The sequence below is a fragment of the Bombyx mori genome, chromosome 13 (assembly GCF_030269925.1).
Source record: "Bombyx mori chromosome 13, ASM3026992v2".
Lineage (NCBI taxonomy): Eukaryota > Metazoa > Arthropoda > Insecta > Lepidoptera > Bombycidae > Bombyx > Bombyx mori.
Genome location: NC_085119.1, coordinates 5,144,313 through 5,162,508, shown reverse-complemented (window position 1 = coordinate 5,162,508; position 18,196 = coordinate 5,144,313). Strand labels below are relative to the sequence as shown.

Genomic DNA, 18,196 nt, shown 5'->3' with positions numbered 1-18,196 from the left:
CTGGTTACTAGGCCAAACCGGAAGCTGGCTTAAAGGTCTCGTTACCCGGCCATAAAGTCTTACAAAAAAAATCAGAAGCAAAATCACCCTATTTAGGCGTGATTGATGACTGCAAAAAGAATAATGACATTGCTTAAAAATAAATCCACAATTTCATTTCCTTGATAAACAAGACTTGTGTCTTTGTTGACTAACCTATCTAATTTTCAGAGCTACTCCTCTCGCGAGCGCTAGCGGCTCCGGCTGTTGCTCACAGACTGTTTTGGCTTTTAGTGCATTCCCTGCCTAATATACCACAGGTAAATACAATTTTCTATCATTTTATGTTTCGGCTTTGGTTCACATAGTAACACAATGTCGTTTATATCCCACCCACGCTACACGCAAAATAAAGTACACGATGTATAATGATGTAGATTTGCTGCGAGGGAACCATTTCAAAAATAAACCACATGTTTTGTGAAAAAACGTCAATAAAAAAGAAATTTTATCGAATTGATTACACAAAGAACATAAGCTTTCCTCACAAAAACTATAATGTATTAATATGAAAGTTTTTTGAAAAAGGATTTCAATTAAATTTCCGGACAACGTCGGATATATTTGCTATAATAAAAAAGACACCGTGCTCGCTGATTCGTGATTCTACATATCCACAAGTCGACAGGTAGTTTACGAACAACAAAATGACACAAGCAACTTTTTCTACGGGGATTCTATGAAGTGCTTTATTCCATCTGAATTAGAAACTGAACGCGGTTCAAACGTTAAGTCGATAGTTTTAAATATTTTGTTGTTTCAGGCGCCACATCAAGAGTTCCTCGGGATAAATTTAGAAGATAATGCTTCTGAAAACGCCGAAACTGATGCATCGATGAGCGCCTCGTGGCGCTACACGCTGATGCTGCGCGCCTTACTCGTTATATGCGGAGAAAATCTCAACAAGACGCTGCTTCGACAACAGTTACTCGTCAAGGTGAATAATTAGATGTTAATAATAATAAAAACGATACGATGTAGAGAGATTGGCAGGCAGTTTGGTTGTAGCTCTAGAATTTATGCACATTCGTACCGCGTGTGATAGACAATTTAGCATCGGTGCTCTGTCGTTTTGTCAGCATTTGAAAAAAATGGTTGGATGTTGACGACGCGGAAATGTATGAATCACCTGTGTTTACCTACATACTGTATGCGCGCGAGTTCATGTCCATCGGGGCCAGAAGCGACGCGGGGGGGACAGCTCGCCCCACCTTCGCCCGCCTCCTTGACGGTTGTGATGCGCGCTTATCGATATCGAAAATTTACGCTAACGCCATTGTGTTATTTCATTGTGAATAAACCATGACTACACCGCTTCCAACAAGTTCAGATAAAAAAAAAATTACATGTGTGCAATTCACACGTGGTAGAAGTGAAACCTTCCAAAATTAAAATACAATTATCCTAAACGTCTTAAGTATATGTAAAATTTTGTCATTAGTAAATAATTGTAAGGTAGCGCCCTCTGTGAATTGATATTTTAATTTCACGTATAATCCTAAATTAAAATTCACTACAAGAGCTTTCATACACACGTTAGTATTAAAAAATCTCACAGATGGCGCTGTATTAAATAGTATGTATATTTCTGTCTCATTCTTTGCTGGCTTCATCCTACACATTTTTGTATTTGTGTCTCTTACCTGTCGTTTTTTCCGTTGCATCCGGTTTGAAATCACAACGATTCTAAAGAAGTTTTCACTTCAAAAAACCTACTGAAAAAAGATACATACTGATTCAGACTCTGATCTGTCGGTTGTCTTTTCATTTGATAGTGATTGAATTGGAATTTAAAAAATATTTTATTAGAAATAAACAAGTAAATTACTTATCACATTTATTTTATTTCATAAGTTGAAAAGTTACCTTAAGTTACATTAAATCAAATTGACAGCTGTTGACTAAATCGGTGGTTATTATCGACATTACCATAATTAACTAGGTCACAGCACTACCGCTTTCCTCAGGATGGACATGAACTCGCGCGCCTACTGTAGGTAAGTCTTATTGTGGAACTGAAACAAAAGCAATGTTGGTGGTTCAGTGGTTTAAGGTATAAAGCTACTAATTATAAAATATTACGATAAGAATATTGATAAATTCTAACCATACTACAAAAAATATCGACGCTTTTTTAAGAAATACTTTTTGAATGCCAGGGCCATATTCTTTAGAGAGCTAATGTCGCGTACGTGTTGCAGAGTCTGTGCGAGATGGCGGTGTCGGTGAAGTGCGCGAAGGAGTGCGCCCGCGGACGCGCGCTGTGTGCGGGCGGCACGGCGCTGGCGGGCGCGCTGCGTGCCCAGCCCACCGCACTGCCTCTCGCACTCCATAAATACGTACACGATCTCGACGTCAAGTTAGTCACATACTGAAAATAAAATAAGTAGTAGTGCTCATAATATCACAATCTCAAACCAATTGTCGAATATCGTCATTGTCAAACCAAAATCTGCTATGTGCACTTTTTGTGATTTTTACATTTGGACCTTTTCGTATAGTTCACAGCCCTATCTACCGTATAAAAGGAACTGTTATGTGTCTATAGCTTTAATATGTATCTATAGCTTTCATTTGTTATAGTTCTTAAAAATTCACCTTCATATAAAATTTTATACGAAAATGTTTCTACTCGTTAATTCAAAATAGAGTTTTTGCACATAGCAGATTTTAGTTTGACAACGACGATATACATCATTTTCGCGAAGAACATTTGACACTGACACTTTGGATCAACTATATTTAACAGCTGACTTCCTTTATTATAACAAGTAACTTAAATATAAAGCATTTTTAACTATGAATACTATAATTAACTTCGAATGATACTCTAATGATTTAATTTCATTTACAGATCATGTACCTACTTCTCATCAAACACACTTCCGCTGAAAATAAATTTTATTGGAACAGATAATGCAGTAATTCCAGCTATGTTCAAGGTGTGTGTTTTTTAAATAAATTTGTAGTTTGTTATTAAGTTTAGAAAAGATGAATGTAGTAAAATGAATTTTATTTCACTGGCCTTTAGGTTGGAGATGATTTACGACAAGATGCTCTAGTGTTGCAAGTGATAAAAATAATGGATACATTATGGTTGAAAGCTGGCTTAGATCTGAGGATGGTTACTTTCCAAGCTCTACCCACAAGTAATAGTAAAGGTAAATAAACATTTTTATAATTTACTAGTGGTCCCTCAGTAGTCGAAATTCGAATTTAATTAATTAAGTTATATGTTTGAAGATTATTATGGTTCTATTCTTAAAGACTATTATATTTCTATGAGCACAGATTTCGCCAAGACTTCACTATAGACTAACAATATTAAAGGCAAACAATAGTAATCTATTCTCAGTTTGACCACAGTAATTAAACAATAAACAAAAGAGTATATATGTGTGGTAGTGTGTGTAATGTTTTTTTATTGATTTAATGCATTGTAAAAAAATATTACCATTGTGTGCACTCCTTCTTTATATTCTCTATAAGTGTGGGAAATTTCATACTCCTCCGTCTACGCAATTTCCGTAAAAAGGGGTACAAAGTTTTTACTTCACGTGTTAATATATAGATGCTATTAAATTATAATTTTAATTTTGTTCCATTTCATTTTCCAGGTATGATAGAAATAGTGACAGAAGCGGAGACGCTGCGGGCCATACAAACCGAGTGGGGTCTGACCGGCTCGTTCAAGGACAAGCCCATAGCCGAGTGGCTCGCCAAACACAATCCCTCCGAACTCGAATACCAACGCGCCAGAGACAATTTCACAGGTAACCCTCTTCTATATTAGTAAAATCAGTAGATTACTATCCGTGATGCATATTTTACCGGTGGTAGGACCTCATGTGAGTCCGCACGGATAGGTACCACCCCACCTATTTCTGTCGTGAAGCAGTAATGTGTTTTGGTTTGGAGGTGGGGCAGCTGTTGTAACTATATTAAAACTCATATCTCAAGGTGGGTGGCGGCATTTATGTTTTAGATGTCTACAGGCTCCGGTAACCACTTAACACCAGGTGGGCTGTGAGCTCGTCCACCCATCTATGCAATAAAAAAAAAAATATTGAATTCGAACGCACTTAATACAAATCATACCAACACTTGCTGCTACCTATTTCTACCATAGCGGGTGGATAACGATATACGACAAGTATTACACAAAATAAACAATACAAAACAAAAAGAGTAATATAATAACTATAGATTAATTGGTAAGGAAAAGTCATGAACTCAAATGGCCAAAATCAATAAGATGATACGTGCATTTTCAATGCAACAGTTCCAAATGGGTCATTTGACCTTTTATGGTATGTTTAGTGTTAGAAGGAATACTGGTAGACCACGGCCTAATTATTTAATACATAACTATTAAATGAAAAGCTCTTAATTTGTTTCGACATTTTATTAACACGTTACCAATGCTCGCGTTGTAATGTATTTTTCACCTTTTGTAATTTTCACTTAACTGAAACACTCTATTTCGACTCAAAATGAATGTCTACCTATAGCTTAAAATGTTATGTTATTTTTCGTTCTGTTATATATTTTTAATGTACCTAAAAATGCAGTACTTAAGGTGCATAACGTTAGAATATTTGCAGGATAGTTAGGTCCCGCCGGTCCCGGTGACACTTCCCCCGATTAATTTCAATTGTCAGTCTCAAATGTTTTAATTTATTAGAAGTAGTGGCCGTCCAGTAGTCGAAATTCGACTATAATTATTGATTTAAATTAGAAGTTTGAACATTATTCTGGTTCTATTGTCAAAGACTTTACTTCTATAATCACAGATTTCGCCAAGGATACACTATAGATAAATAATATTTAAAAACAAACAATATTAATTTATTCTCAATTCGACCACAGACTTTAAGCAATAAACAAAAGAGTATATATGCGGGTGTGTGTTGTGTCAAATACATGGTAGTGTGTGTAATGTTTCTTTTATTGATTCAAAATGTATTTTTATGCATAATAAAAAAAAAATGCATTCTGCACTCCTCTATATTCTCTATAAGTGTGGAAAATTTCATACTTCTCTGTCCGCGCAATTTTAAAAAAGGGGTACAAAGTTTTGTTTCACGTATTTATCTATCTATCTATATTTATAAAAAATGGATTGCTGTTCGTTAGTCTCGCTAAAACTCGAGAATGGCTGGACCGATTTGGCTAATTTTGGTCTTGAATTATTCGTGGAAGTCCAGAGAAGGTTTAAAAGGTGAAAAAATATGAATAATGCTTGGAATTATATAAAAACAAACAATTTTGTTTTTCCTTTTTGTTTGTTTTAAGTTTATTTTATACAAAAGCTTAGGTTTTTTATTTAACGATTGAGGCACTACGAAGTCTGCCGGGTCAGCTAGTTAATATATAGATCAAATAAACTTCTTTTTTTTAAAAGCTTTTCTAATAAATCCTCGTAACAGTTCGTATATGTATATTAGTAACGTCGGATTCAAAAATTTGATGGAAATGAATAATTTCGTTTCAGCTTCGTGCGCCGGGTACAGCGTGGCGACGTACCTGCTGGGGATCTGCGACCGGCACAACGACAACATCATGCTGAAGACCTCCGGCCACCTGTTCCACATCGACTTCGGGAAGTTCCTGGGAGACGCGCAAATGTTCGGCAACTTCAAGAGGCTAGTTTATATGTATTTTTTTTTAAATTTTCCTGGTAGGCAAACGAGCATACCGCCCACCTGATGACAGTGGTTTATTATAATTTAATATCTGTGAAAGTGCACAGATGTGGGAAAATTAAACAAAGCCGCTGAACGTAACTTCTCGGGATCCTCCAAAAGGTCAGCGGTCAGCGGTCGGTAGGCAGCGGCTTAGCTCTGCCCCTGGCATTGCTGAAGTCCGTGGGCGACGGTAACCACTCACCATCAGGTGGGCCGTATGCTCGTCTGCCTACAAGGGCAATAAAAAAAAAGTAACTGAAAAAATCTCAGTAAATGACCACCATTTTACTAAGATTATATGTCATCCTACATCATCTCATTTCATTTCACTCTTTCATCATTCACTCCTCCTTTCACTTCATTACCATTTTTCACAAAAATAACAATATATATATATTAAAATAAGACTTGATTTAAAGGTGTAAGTTACCAGGTCATAAAATCTCATATAAAAAAAACGTACAGAGACCGTGCCCCGTTCGTGTTGACGCACGACATGGTGTACGTTATCAACGGCGGCGAGCGCCCGACGCAGCGCTTCCAGCACTTCGTTGAGCTGTGCTGCATGGCCTTCAACATAGTGAGGGCGCATCACGACCACATCCTCGACCTCTTCGCTTTGGTGAGTTGGGGGGTTCCCCGCCGGAGGCCAGGGCAACGTTTACTATGTTTACTCGTGAGCTCGTGACTCAAGGTGGGTGGCGCATTTACATAGTTGTTGTCTATGGGCTCCAGTGACCACTTAACACCAGGTGGGCTGTGAGCTCGTCCACCCATCTAAGCAATAAAAAAATAAAAAAAGAGCTCGTGAGTACACTAAAAAAAGTTTATTGACAATGTTCATAACAGACTGTGGCATTTAATGTTTTTAGTGCGTGAATAATAGTGAAATTTTTAATTAAACATTTCTAAGTTACGAATGTCAATATGTAATTGAAGATATGAGTGAATGAAGGGGTTAAGTATAATTTTTAAGATTTTTGAACCGGTCACCATTCTCGTCGAACCCGTCGCTTGCGACGAAGGGCTCGACGAGTAAATTAACTCTCAGACACAGCCCACTGAGTTTCTCGCCGGATCTTCTCAGTGGGTCGCGATTCCGATCCGGTGGTAGATTATGCGAAGCACGACTCTTGCAAGGGTTCGTGTTAGCAACGTCGTCAGGTTTGAGCCCCGTTAGCTCACCTACTAGTTACGGTTACGCTGGAATAGTCGCTCCAGGCTACCAGCTTAGGTAGGAAAAAAAAGAGAAGATTTTTGAGTTTTTACATTGAATTAAATTTTATGTGCCTATAAACCATTTTAGACCTTAAAAGTCCGGGTTTAATTGCTATTTTTAGAAATTGCATGTGATGAAAGAGTTATGTACGAAGAAAAAGTACAAGTAACAAAAGTATATTGCCCGTTTTCTCTCAAAATTAACAAATTGTATCATATTCCCGTTCATCCACTCATGTCTTCAATTACTGGTCATAATATAATGTTTTAAACAAAGTATTTGCAAAAAGAATTAGCTATTAAACGCTACGCAATAAGCCGAGTTGTGACAGTGGAGGAAGTGAGCGTACAGTTGCCGGGGGCCGTCCACAGATGTCGCTGTCGGGCGTGCCGGGCGTCACCAGCGCCGCCGTGAGCTACGTGCGCGCCGCGCTGCTGCCCGCCGCCAGCAAGGCCGAGGCCGCCGCCGCCTTCGCCAGGCTCATACACTCCTCGCTCAAGAGCAAGTACGGACACAGCCATTACCACTTGAGACTTTTACCCGTTACCACCATAACTATACTTGAGACCTTAGAACTTACATCTCAAGGTGGATGGCGCATTTACGTTGTAGGCGTCTAAGGACTCTAGTGACCACTTAACACCAAGTAGGTCTTGAACTCGTCCACAAATCTAAGCAATTAAAAAAAAACTATATCCGTTTTAGTCTCGAGATACATCTGTGTTAAGGTATAAATTTGTAGAGACCTATACTTGATACCTTAGAACTCATATCTCAAGGTGAGTGGTGGCATTTACGTTGTAGATGTCTATGGGCCCCGGCAACCGCATTACACCACGTGGGCTGTAAGCTCGTCCAACCATCAATAGAATAAAAAAAAATGAAATTCTATTCATTATTGGTATCAGCGGCTCGACAGTCAATTCTCTATAATTTGTATATAAGTGGGAAGATCGGAACTTTTTGGTTAATTCACACTGGCACACGAGTTTTATTTTTAAAAGAAGAAAATATAACTGACAGATATAAGATTGACAGAACGATGTTACGAAGATGTATGTAGTATTTTTTTGAAAGAATAAAAGATTTTGTTGTTAAACTAAATATCCACTAGATTTCGCCATACCATCCCACATCTTTTTGGGGGCTCGTCCGGGATGGACACCGTTCAGGATGTCGTTCGGTGATAAATTACAGTGGATTGACGAATTTCTACAGAGATAAGTTGAGTGCATTTTCGTTGTGCATCGAAGACTTCGAGATGTGTAAAAATAACGATTTTATGATGAAGTATTATTGATGAAGTTTTGTGTAACGTTATTTTATGCAGACTTATTATATGAAGATTACATAATATTATTTATAGAAGATTACTGAAGAAGAAGACTTATTCCGAAAATTATAATTAACAACTACTACGACCATTTACAAGTTCAACGAGACGATTATTATTATTTTTTTTTTTATAAAAATCTTTCTAAAGTAAAAAATGCCTCCTAAGAAGAATAATGATAATGACGAAAGAGAAGAGGTTGAGGTGCATATCTCATTTCGTGATTTGGAGCAGTCCATGACACCTTTCACCGGAGATGATACTTACCCGATTTCGGAGTTTTTTGATGAATTTGAAGATGTTGCTGATTTGATGAAGTGGACCAAAGTGGAAAGATTGATCTATGCAAAGAAACTTTTGGGTGGAACAGCAAAGCTATTTTTAAGATCTATTGGTAGAGTTAAAGACTATCCTACTTTGAAGGAAGCCCTTATTGAAGAATTTGGCCCTAAGTTTAATAGTGCTAAGATTCACAAGAAGCTTATTTCACGAAAGATAAAAAATGATGAAACTTTACAACAATACTTTTTAGTTATGAAAGAAATAGCACTGCATGGAAGAGTAGATGATGCTGCTTTAATGGAATACGTCATAGATGGTATCAATGATCCTGAATCTAACAAAGCAATTTTATATGGAGCTACAGATTTGAAAGATTTTCGAAAGAAGCTAGATATTTACAGTGATTTTCGAAAGAAGCTGGACGTTTACAGTGATATTCGGAAGAAAATGAGTACACAATCATATCACCAGGCAGTTCCGCAAGTAAATGCAGATGCAGGGACAACGTCATTAAGAAAACCGCATTTTAAAAGATGCTATAACTGTGGTGATTTAGACCATCAATCCCCCGGCTGTACAAAGGGCATTAAATGCTTTAAGTGTAATGAATTCGGTCACAAGGGAAACGAATGTAAGAATGATGATAAAAAGTCTTTAATTATTCAGAAGAAAAACGAAGAAGAAAAAATCCCTTACAAGAAAGTGTTATTGAATGGAACAGAGATGGTGGCTTTGATCGATACAGGTAGTGACGCGAATCTTATTAAACATTCAGAATTTGAAAAAATTGAAAATAATATCCAACATTATGACAAGAATTCAGAAGTTCGTCTTACTGGTATTGCTAACAAAGAAATACTTATCAAAGGTGTTTTTACTACTCAGCTACAGATTGATGATGCTGTTACGGATATCAAATTTTACATTGTGGAAGATGATATAATACCTGTAAAGCTGATCATTGGCAACCCCATACTGCGTGAATTCGAAGTTAAGTTTACAAGAAATGGTATTTTAATGGAGAAGATTCCACTTTGTGCTATTGTTGTTGAGAAGGACGAGGTCAAAGAAGACTACAAGAAATTAAAAAAAGGAGATTACAAGAAGTTAGAGAAAGAAGATTACAAGAAGTTAGAAAAAGAAGACTGCAAGAAGTTGGTTAAAGTACCTTACCAGAATCATTTGACACAAAATAGAATACTGTACAAAGAGAAGAATGGAAGTAGTTTTATCGCTGTACCAAAGAAGATGGATAAAGAAATTAGAAGACAGAATTATAGGAGAGGTCGACTAAAAGTTGAAGATTGGGAATGGAGGAGGTCCGATACATACGACTAATCTTGCTAATTTTATCAAATTATGGATTGATTCGTCTGAGGCAGACGAATAGGTAGGAATGGCCGAGTGGGAAGATCGGAACTTTTTGGTTAATTCACACTGGCACACGAGTTTTATTTTTAAAAGAAGAAAATATAACTGACAGATATAAGATTGACAGAACGATGTTACGAAGATGTATGTAGTATTTTTTTGAAAGAATAAAAGATTTTGTTGTTAAACTAAATATCCACTAGATTTCGCCATACCATCCCACATATATATATATATATAATATTATTAATTATTCGTAATATTGAGAACCATATTTTTTTGTAGATTTACCCCCATCAATTTCTTCCTGCACAACTTGGCCCAGTTGCGCGCGAGTGGCGACCAAAGCAGCAACACTTCGGAACTGTTGTCATTCATGCCGCGAACGTACAGGTGGGGATAATCAATCTATAAGCGCCGCCAATAAAGAAACGAATCGAAAATGGCGTCTATGTACCTGCACTGACAGATGGTAGGGTCATCAAATAAAAAGAAAGATAGAAAGAAAAGTTGTTTATTGTAAAAAAATATTTTAAAAAAAACATGTATGCAATTCACACGTAGTAGAAGTGAAACCTTCCAAAATTAAAATACAATTATCCTAAACGTCTTAAGTATATGTAAAATTTTTTCATTAGTAAATAATTGTAAGGTAGCGCCCTCTGTGAATTGATATTTTAATTTCACGTATAATCCTAAATTACAATTCACTACAAGAGCTTTCATACACACGTTAGTATTAAAGAATCTCACAGATGGCGCTGTATTAAATAGTATGTATATTTCTGTCTCATCCTTTGCTGGCTTCATCCTACACATTTTTGTATTTGTGTCTCTTACCTGTCGTTTTTCCGTTGCATCCGGTTTGAAATCACGATTCTAAAGAAGTTTTCACTTCAACAAATGAGAATGTACTTAACTTTACTTTATGCCCCGGCAGAGGGGGAAGTGTCTCATCTGTATGCAACTTGCGTAGACACTTTTTCTGTCAGTCATCTAAGTCGCACAACTCGAAAGTGAAAAAAACTCGAATTCAACAACAAAGTCTGAACTGATATTTTTTTGCATGCAGTACGCGCCGTGTGCGACTAAAGACAACAATAGTTTAGAGTGAGGGGCCATGATCGCCGCCGCCATTTTAGATTCTATTCTTTATTGGCGCGGCTTATACTTATCTTTATAATTGAATTTATTTATCAGTAAGTAAATAAATACCAAGAGATAGCCTTGTGTGAAATGGGCATTGACCTTTTTTTATTTTATTTCGTTGAAAAACGTATCGAGGTAACAGCTTAGACTACAGAAAATCATTTTTAATGAATGAAAAATTAATCTGTAATTACTAATTAATACTTTTTTATCAATTAAGTTTGATCTTTTTTGTCCTCAAATGACGTCAGTATTGGCTTTATTCAAATATATACTTTATTTTTATATTGCCTATATTTTGTATATTCTGTGTACGACTCAAACGTCAGTTTTGTTATGATGTTATTGAAAACCTCAAAATACTCTAATTTCAACTCAAAAATAGTCATGACCTGAACACTTGTAAGACTTATTAATCAATGCGGTGTATTACAATCCCAACATGTTTTAAGAGATTTTGTACTACGGTCGTAGAAAAAATAGAGACTATTTTATTAAATGAACCGATAAAATTAATGGAAGAATGAAAGGTGTACCACCACAGGTTTTTTTTTGAGGCAACGGCTCCGCTCTTTTTGTGCCACTGATAATGTTAACAATTTGAAAAAGCGACCTCATTTTCAATTAATGATTAAAAATAACTGACAGTACGAGCGTTAAAAACGACACGAGTAGCGTCCAATATTTTAATGAAGTATTTAAATGTTGAAGATGTGGCATCTCTTATACACAGCATTTCCTATTACAAGAGCGATAATGATTTAAAGATGAAAAATGAAGAAAACTACAATACTACATACAACACATCGAAAAAGAAGTTTCACTTCATTCACGTGCACCAAGTTTTGCACGCGTATCGTTTTTATTTTATTTTATTTTTTTGTATAGAATCTTTTTCGTTTCATTGTAATTGAAATCAAAACGGTCCTACGCATCGTGAAAATAAAGATATTCAATTTCCTTTTTTTTGTGTAGCATGACCCAAGAGGGGCGGCTGGTGAGCGTGGAGTGCCTGGGCTACGAGAAGCGCTACGACCCGGAGAAGCACTACGTGTACGCGCTGCGCATCTACCGGCTCGGCCAGGCCACGCCCTCCGTGCTCTACCGCTCCTACAAGCACTTCACCGAGCTCTACCAGAAGATCTGCCTGCACTTCCCGCTCGCTAAAGTGCACAGGTGAACAATTATTATCCTCCTCCTCTTTTTTTTTTATGGGATTTTATGACCTGGTAGCTAAGACCTTTAAGTCATGTCTTATTTTAATTTATATTCTTATTTTTATGAAAAATGATAATATGAAGTGAAATGAAGATGATTAATTTGAGACATTAATCAACTGGGATTAAATTAAATGAAATGAGATGATATGAGATGAAATATAATCTCAGTAAAATGGTGGTCATTTCCCGAGATCCCGGTCAGATCCCGAGAAGTTACGTTCAGCGGCTTTGTTTCATTTTCCCACATTAGTGCACTTTAACAGATACTAAACAGTTAATAAACCACCGTTATTACACATTTAAACCCGAAGAAACACTAAACAGACAAAATAAAACAAATAACATAACTTCACTCCTCCCGTTCCCGCCAAAAAGACCTTGTCCTTCTCTTTATTCAACTGTGTTATGTACCGTTTAGGTGTATATATGCGGGATGGTATGGCGAAATCTAGTGGATATTTAGTTTAACAACAAAATCTTATATTTTTACAAAAAATACTATTCGCAACGTCGTCATGTCAATTTAATGACTCATTTATTTTTTCTTATTTTAATATAAAATTAGTATGCCAGTGTGAATGGACCAAAAAGTACCGATCATCCCACTTAAATTTAACACCAGTATGTATTTGCCGTCTTATCGAATTTCAACCATAATCCCTGACACCTCAAAATTTAGATTCGTTTTATCTTTTCCAGTTTATCTTTTGTTTTGTTAATCATCTTTTTCTTGTAAATGGGGAATGCACTTTCAACATTTTTTCTATTGATGGCAATGAATAATAAGTACAAGATAAAAAAATAATCAGTTGATAAATACAAGAAAGAAAGATATTGAACTTTTGACTTTGCCAATTTTTTTTGGCCCTTGTAGGCAGACGTGCGTGCGGCCCACTTGATGGTCAGTGGTTACTGTCGCTCATTGACGTCAGCAATCCCAGAGGCACCAGAGCTAAGCCGCTACCTACCGCAACTGCTTAAACATTGACAACAATGAGGAGTGCGGTTATTGGTAGTAATGCCAGGGGCAGTGCCAGGCCGTTGACTACCGTTAACTACTCTCCACAAGCCTCGTTTGAAGAAGGACATGTCATAGCGTTCGGGAAACACAGTGGAGGGGAGCTCATTCCAAAGCCGGTTGGAACGTGGCAAAAATGATCTCTGGAAACGTGTGTACTGTGGATGAACGCAATGGCTCCAGGTATTATGGATGAACTCTGCTCCAGTGGTAGGCGGTGCGATGTTAATAACGATGAAGTGTTACTAAGTATTACTGGTGGTAGGATCTCTTGTGCGCGCGCGTGTAGGTACCACCACCCTGCCTATTTCTGCCGTGAAGCAGTAATGCGTTTCGGTTTGAAGGGTGGGGCAGCCGTTGTAACTATACTGAGACCTTAGAACTCATAATTCAAGGTGGGTGGCCGCATTTACGTTGTAGATGTCTATGGACTCCAGTTAACACCAGGTGGGTCGTGAGCTCGTCCACACACTTAGCAACAAAAAATAAAAAAAACAGAAATTATTGAATAATTTACTAGTACTAAAGGTTTATACACCTTTTGCGTATATGAGTTATTTTAATACCGATTCAGTCGATTATTTCGATAATATAAACAAACCTATGGATCACCATAGCTATAGTCTTTAGTATGCTCAACTTGTCTATCGAGAAAAGAATTTTAGTCGCCTATAAGAACCCAATATTGTACAAGAACAATTGAATGTATGTACGTAGCGCGAGACCAAGCCAAATCTAAATACATCTCGATTTGGAATCGAGATAATCGTGAACTCTATTATAATTTCGCAGCGATTATAATTCGATTCTTAAAAAAATATCTCGCCCCGTTAGTTATGTTCGGAAAGTTGAACTTTATTTGTTATTGTTATAGTTATTGATTAGTAGAGTATTTTTTTATTGCGATCTTTCCCCCCAGGTCTCTGGGTCAAAACAAACGCGATACCAGACGAGAATATTTAAAAAAATCTATTAATATCACGTATGTATATACAAAAAGAAATGTTTGGTTTATAAGTCATTCATATTAGAATATCGTTTTACGAGTAAATTAAGATGACTTACGATAACAATTATTAACACCTACAAAAACATTAAAAAATATGTTCTTAACAAGCTTTTTTGACGTATCTTATCGTGTAAATAGATTATTTGTTACGTTCGATATATTTGCGAGTTTTTTTTGTTTTTTTTAAATAAACAATGATGTGAATTATTTTCCTACACGACGTTGTCGGTTTTGTCATCGCTTCCCGCGCTGTAGTTCAAGTCTATGACTGTTTGTTTGTCGTTTTTGTCGACGGCGTGTGTTGTTCTGTTCAGTTGCTCTCTGTGTTCTGCTACGATATCCCAAGTGCCTGTGTCGATTGGTTTGCCGAAGCTTACGTCTCGTGTTGCGTCGCTCGCGTCCAGCGTTACTAGCTCCGTCGCTGTTTCTGAGTAAGGCGGGGGGCCGGTGCTCCGACTGATCGAACTGTCCAAAGTGTTTATTGAGTATTTAGCGGAGCCATGTCCCAGTGAGGGGACGCTCTGCTGTTGCGGCTGCGGCGCTTTACGTTTCTTATCTTTTATCTTGCTCTCTTCCACTCGTTTCTTTTCTTTCTCTCTCTTTATCTTTTCCACTTTAGCCTGTTCACGTGTCGTCCGTTCGATAGCTTTCTGTTCGTCTAGTCGTTGCTTCTCGAGTCTTTTGCGTTCTTTCTCTCGTTGTTTGTGCGAAGGATTCTTTATGTCGCGATCTCCGTCGCCCCTCGGGTCGGTTGATACGTCCGTTGTGTTTTGATTCGGAACTGCTTTCATTGTACTCGAAGTGGCTAATGTGAGATTGCCGAGGCTCTTAGTGGGTCGTGTGGTCAGCAGACAACAAGGTTTTCGTCCCGGCAGCTTCACCATTGCTGGGGATAATGTTTTCGTGGGCGACGGAGTGCTGACGTATCCTGAAAAATGTGATAAAGTACATGACAGGAAATAGAGGCATACCGGTTGCGAGTATATTAAAAATTCGATTTCTGTGACTTGGTTTTTTGTTTATAATTGAGAAAGATTTCTTACCAGACACGTCGTCTCTGTTCGTACGATACGCGCCTGTCATATATGAGCCCTGATGTAATTCGGTTTTCTCTTTTCCATTCTTTCTACTATTGAATATGTTTAAGGAAGCTTTAAAACCTCCGAATTTTAGCATAATCGTAACACAAGATATCCCACAGAAGAAGGCGAGTGTTGCAACGTAGTTCACGGTATTGTCGACTGAAAATAATGTAGAAATGACGCTATACAGATATACACAATAGATATACAGATATACATACATTAGATATAATATTTAACTATACAGAGACCTTAGAACTTATATTTGAGTCGACTATTATCAAAACCGGCAATCTGACTTTTGGACAATGATTGGTAAATCAGAAAAACGAATTATTGACTTTGTATTCCATTGGCAGTCACAAAACTCTTCGGAACGACATCTTAGATAAATAACAGGTTAACTATTAACCTTTATTTAATGCAGGTTTTGAACCGTATTCTTTGAAGGAGACGATTATATTCAAATCAATCTGTATTGACATATCAATAAAATTTTTTGGTCCAAATGCACAGATTGCCACCTTTGATAATAGACGACTCATTTCAAGGTGGGTGGCGCATTTACGTTGTAGATGTCTATGTGGTCCGGTAACCACTTAACACCATGTGGGCTGTGAGCTCGTCCACACATCTATGCGATAAATAAATAAAATATTGTAATTAAAATACAATAAATAGTTAAGTTTTCAAAAATTAATCTCAAATCTAAATTTTTTTTTTTAAATCAGTACAGTTGAAAAATATGAGTTACAAATTCAGAACACTTCGCTCTACTCACGGTTTTCGTTGTACCTTAGAATCGTCATTTGAAAATACGAAACGTATGCAAAATATTTACATTTGCAAACGACACCAGGTACTGCATTGAAGTTTGAATCAATACTCATGACGAGAGATAAGATACCGCCTCGCGCCCCGACACACTTCCAATGACATTAATCTTATCGAAATGAAATTGTTCTAACGAATTAACATTACCGGAGATTGATGTGAATGAATTATTCATAATAACGGTTTATACAAAACCCCAATATGGTATACAAGAGGTCCTACCACCAGTTGACACACTTATTGCGGCATAACTACAATAGTTAGGACATAATATGCTGTCGCGAGACTTTTTGTAAATAATAATGTGTTCTACAAAGTCGTAGTACATTATTTTATTCTATCATCATTAGTTTTCGCAGCGCACGCGATGTAAAGAATACTTTAGGTAATTTTTACACCTTGGGTTACATTATTGAAGTTTTAGTAAAGATCCGTAATTTTTTTCAAAAAAGATTATAGCCTACTCTGGAATAATGTAGCTGTTACTCGGGAATAGTGTAGCTTCCAAACAGTGAAAGAATTTTTCAAATCGTTTCAGTAGTTTTGGAGCCTATTCAATACAAACAAACAAACAAATCTTTCCTCTTTATAATATTAGTAGACTTACCACTTATTATATACGACTTAGTACTTATTTTTTTTAGATTATTTAGTTTTTTAGATTATTTAGATTTTTAGATCAAATAAATTCTGTCAATTTAGTAGTCGAATACTTCCATATACTAAAATAACAATTTTTTTATTCTATCAATGATATAAATTCGATTAGTTCGACATACCTAAAGAAATTAATGGTTAACTTTTGTTTGATCAGCTTTTCGTTGTCCGCAAATACGTACACAATATACGTGTGATCGCACAGTTAATTCAGTTTTCTTTAAGTTTCAATAATTGTTATATAATAAAGTTTAATGAATAATACGAAGTGATCAGTTTTGCATCTGTTATTGTCTATGTTACAAGTTGGGTGACGCTATTCCGATGTGAATGTAACCCCTTAATAATAGATGAGACGTGTGCTCATCTGACCTACTATAACAATGCAGTTTTCTTTATTAAAACATTAAAAATTAAGACATATTATACACATATATTAGTTAACAAATTTCTCATATTGTTAGGTTTTTTTTGCTAGTAATTCTTTTCAAACTTCACAGCTATCGTTTAAAAAAATATTTGAAAACAGAGACATTTCTGTTTCAAATGTTAATAACAAAACAATCGACAAAATGTAACTCGTAAAATGAACTCTAAGATCTTGAGGTATTAATGATTATGTTCCAATTTAGATAACTTTATGAACGCTAGTTATAAATAAAGCGGTGTTAATAATCTGTCAATGTCGTATTATACAAAACAACAGATAAAAGATTAATTACATTTCTAAATCTAGAAGAAACAACGATAATCATAATCCATTTTGCGATAATTGCAGCTTACCGTCCGGCCTGCACGTTGGTCGCTCGAACACTCGGCAAGTCGCCGAACGTCGCTTCGGTGATGTCCGGGCCTTCCTGACCTCACTGTTCAACCTGGCTGATGAGATAGCTCACTCCGATCTAGTGTACACGTTCTTCCACCCGCTGCTCAGGGATCAACAGGACGTGGAACCTCAGAGGTTGAGAAAAGGTGAGAGTCATCGTAAATTGACTGCGGAACCCATTTAACATCAGGTGTGTCGTCGTGGCCTAAAGGATAAGACGCCCGGTGCATTCGTTTTGAGCGATGCACCGATGTTCGAATCCCAGGCGGCTACCAATTTTTGTAATGAAGTATGTACTCAACAAATGTTCACGATTGACTTCCACGGTGAAGGAATAACATCGTGTAATAAAAATCAAACCCGCAAAATTATAATTTGCGTAATTACTGGTGGTAGGACTCCTCTTGTGAGTCCGCGCGAGTACCACCGCCCTGCCTATTTCTGCCGTGAAGCAGTAACGCGTTTCGGTT

At 36.8% G+C, this 18,196-nt stretch overlaps 2 protein-coding genes across 8 annotated transcripts in view; one reads left to right on the top strand and one right to left on the bottom strand.

Moving 5' to 3' along the window:
• Window positions 1-18,196, top strand: part of LOC101742216 (phosphatidylinositol 4-phosphate 3-kinase C2 domain-containing subunit alpha) — a 44,700-nt gene that overhangs the window by 21,102 nt on the left and 5,402 nt on the right. For 2 of the 3 annotated variants that reach the window (XM_012691720.4, XM_012691719.4), the window contains exons 19-30: window positions 211-299; window positions 803-976; window positions 2,241-2,398; window positions 2,894-2,981; window positions 3,071-3,200; window positions 3,657-3,812; window positions 5,534-5,684; window positions 6,192-6,348; window positions 7,317-7,450; window positions 10,217-10,324; window positions 12,056-12,256; window positions 17,679-17,872. In XM_012691720.4, the coding sequence (XP_012547174.2) occupies window positions 211-299; window positions 803-976; window positions 2,241-2,398; window positions 2,894-2,981; window positions 3,071-3,200; window positions 3,657-3,812; window positions 5,534-5,684; window positions 6,192-6,348; window positions 7,317-7,450; window positions 10,217-10,324; window positions 12,056-12,256; window positions 17,679-17,872 (1,740 nt within the window). The remainder of the gene's footprint in view (window positions 1-210; window positions 300-802; window positions 977-2,240; window positions 2,399-2,893; window positions 2,982-3,070; window positions 3,201-3,656; window positions 3,813-5,533; window positions 5,685-6,191; window positions 6,349-7,316; window positions 7,451-10,216; window positions 10,325-12,055; window positions 12,257-17,678; window positions 17,873-18,196) is intronic. The other variant, XM_062671723.1, reaches the window with a different exon arrangement.
• LOC101743079 (myosin-M heavy chain) lies at window positions 14,324-17,824 on the bottom strand. Of its 5 annotated transcripts, none has more exons than XM_062671733.1 (3): window positions 17,684-17,824; window positions 15,371-15,568; window positions 14,324-15,255 (listed from the first exon to the last, which is right to left on the bottom strand). In XM_062671733.1, the coding sequence occupies exons 2-3, from the start codon at window positions 15,501-15,503 to the stop codon at window positions 14,540-14,542; spliced, it is 849 nt and encodes a 282-aa protein (XP_062527717.1). In that variant the 5' UTR covers window positions 15,504-15,568; window positions 17,684-17,824; the 3' UTR covers window positions 14,324-14,539. The 5 variants fall into 5 exon arrangements, with proteins under 5 accessions (XP_062527717.1, XP_004927959.1, XP_021204768.1 ...); XM_004927902.5 differs by having other exon boundaries at window positions 16,191-17,711; XM_021349093.3 differs by having other exon boundaries at window positions 16,851-17,711.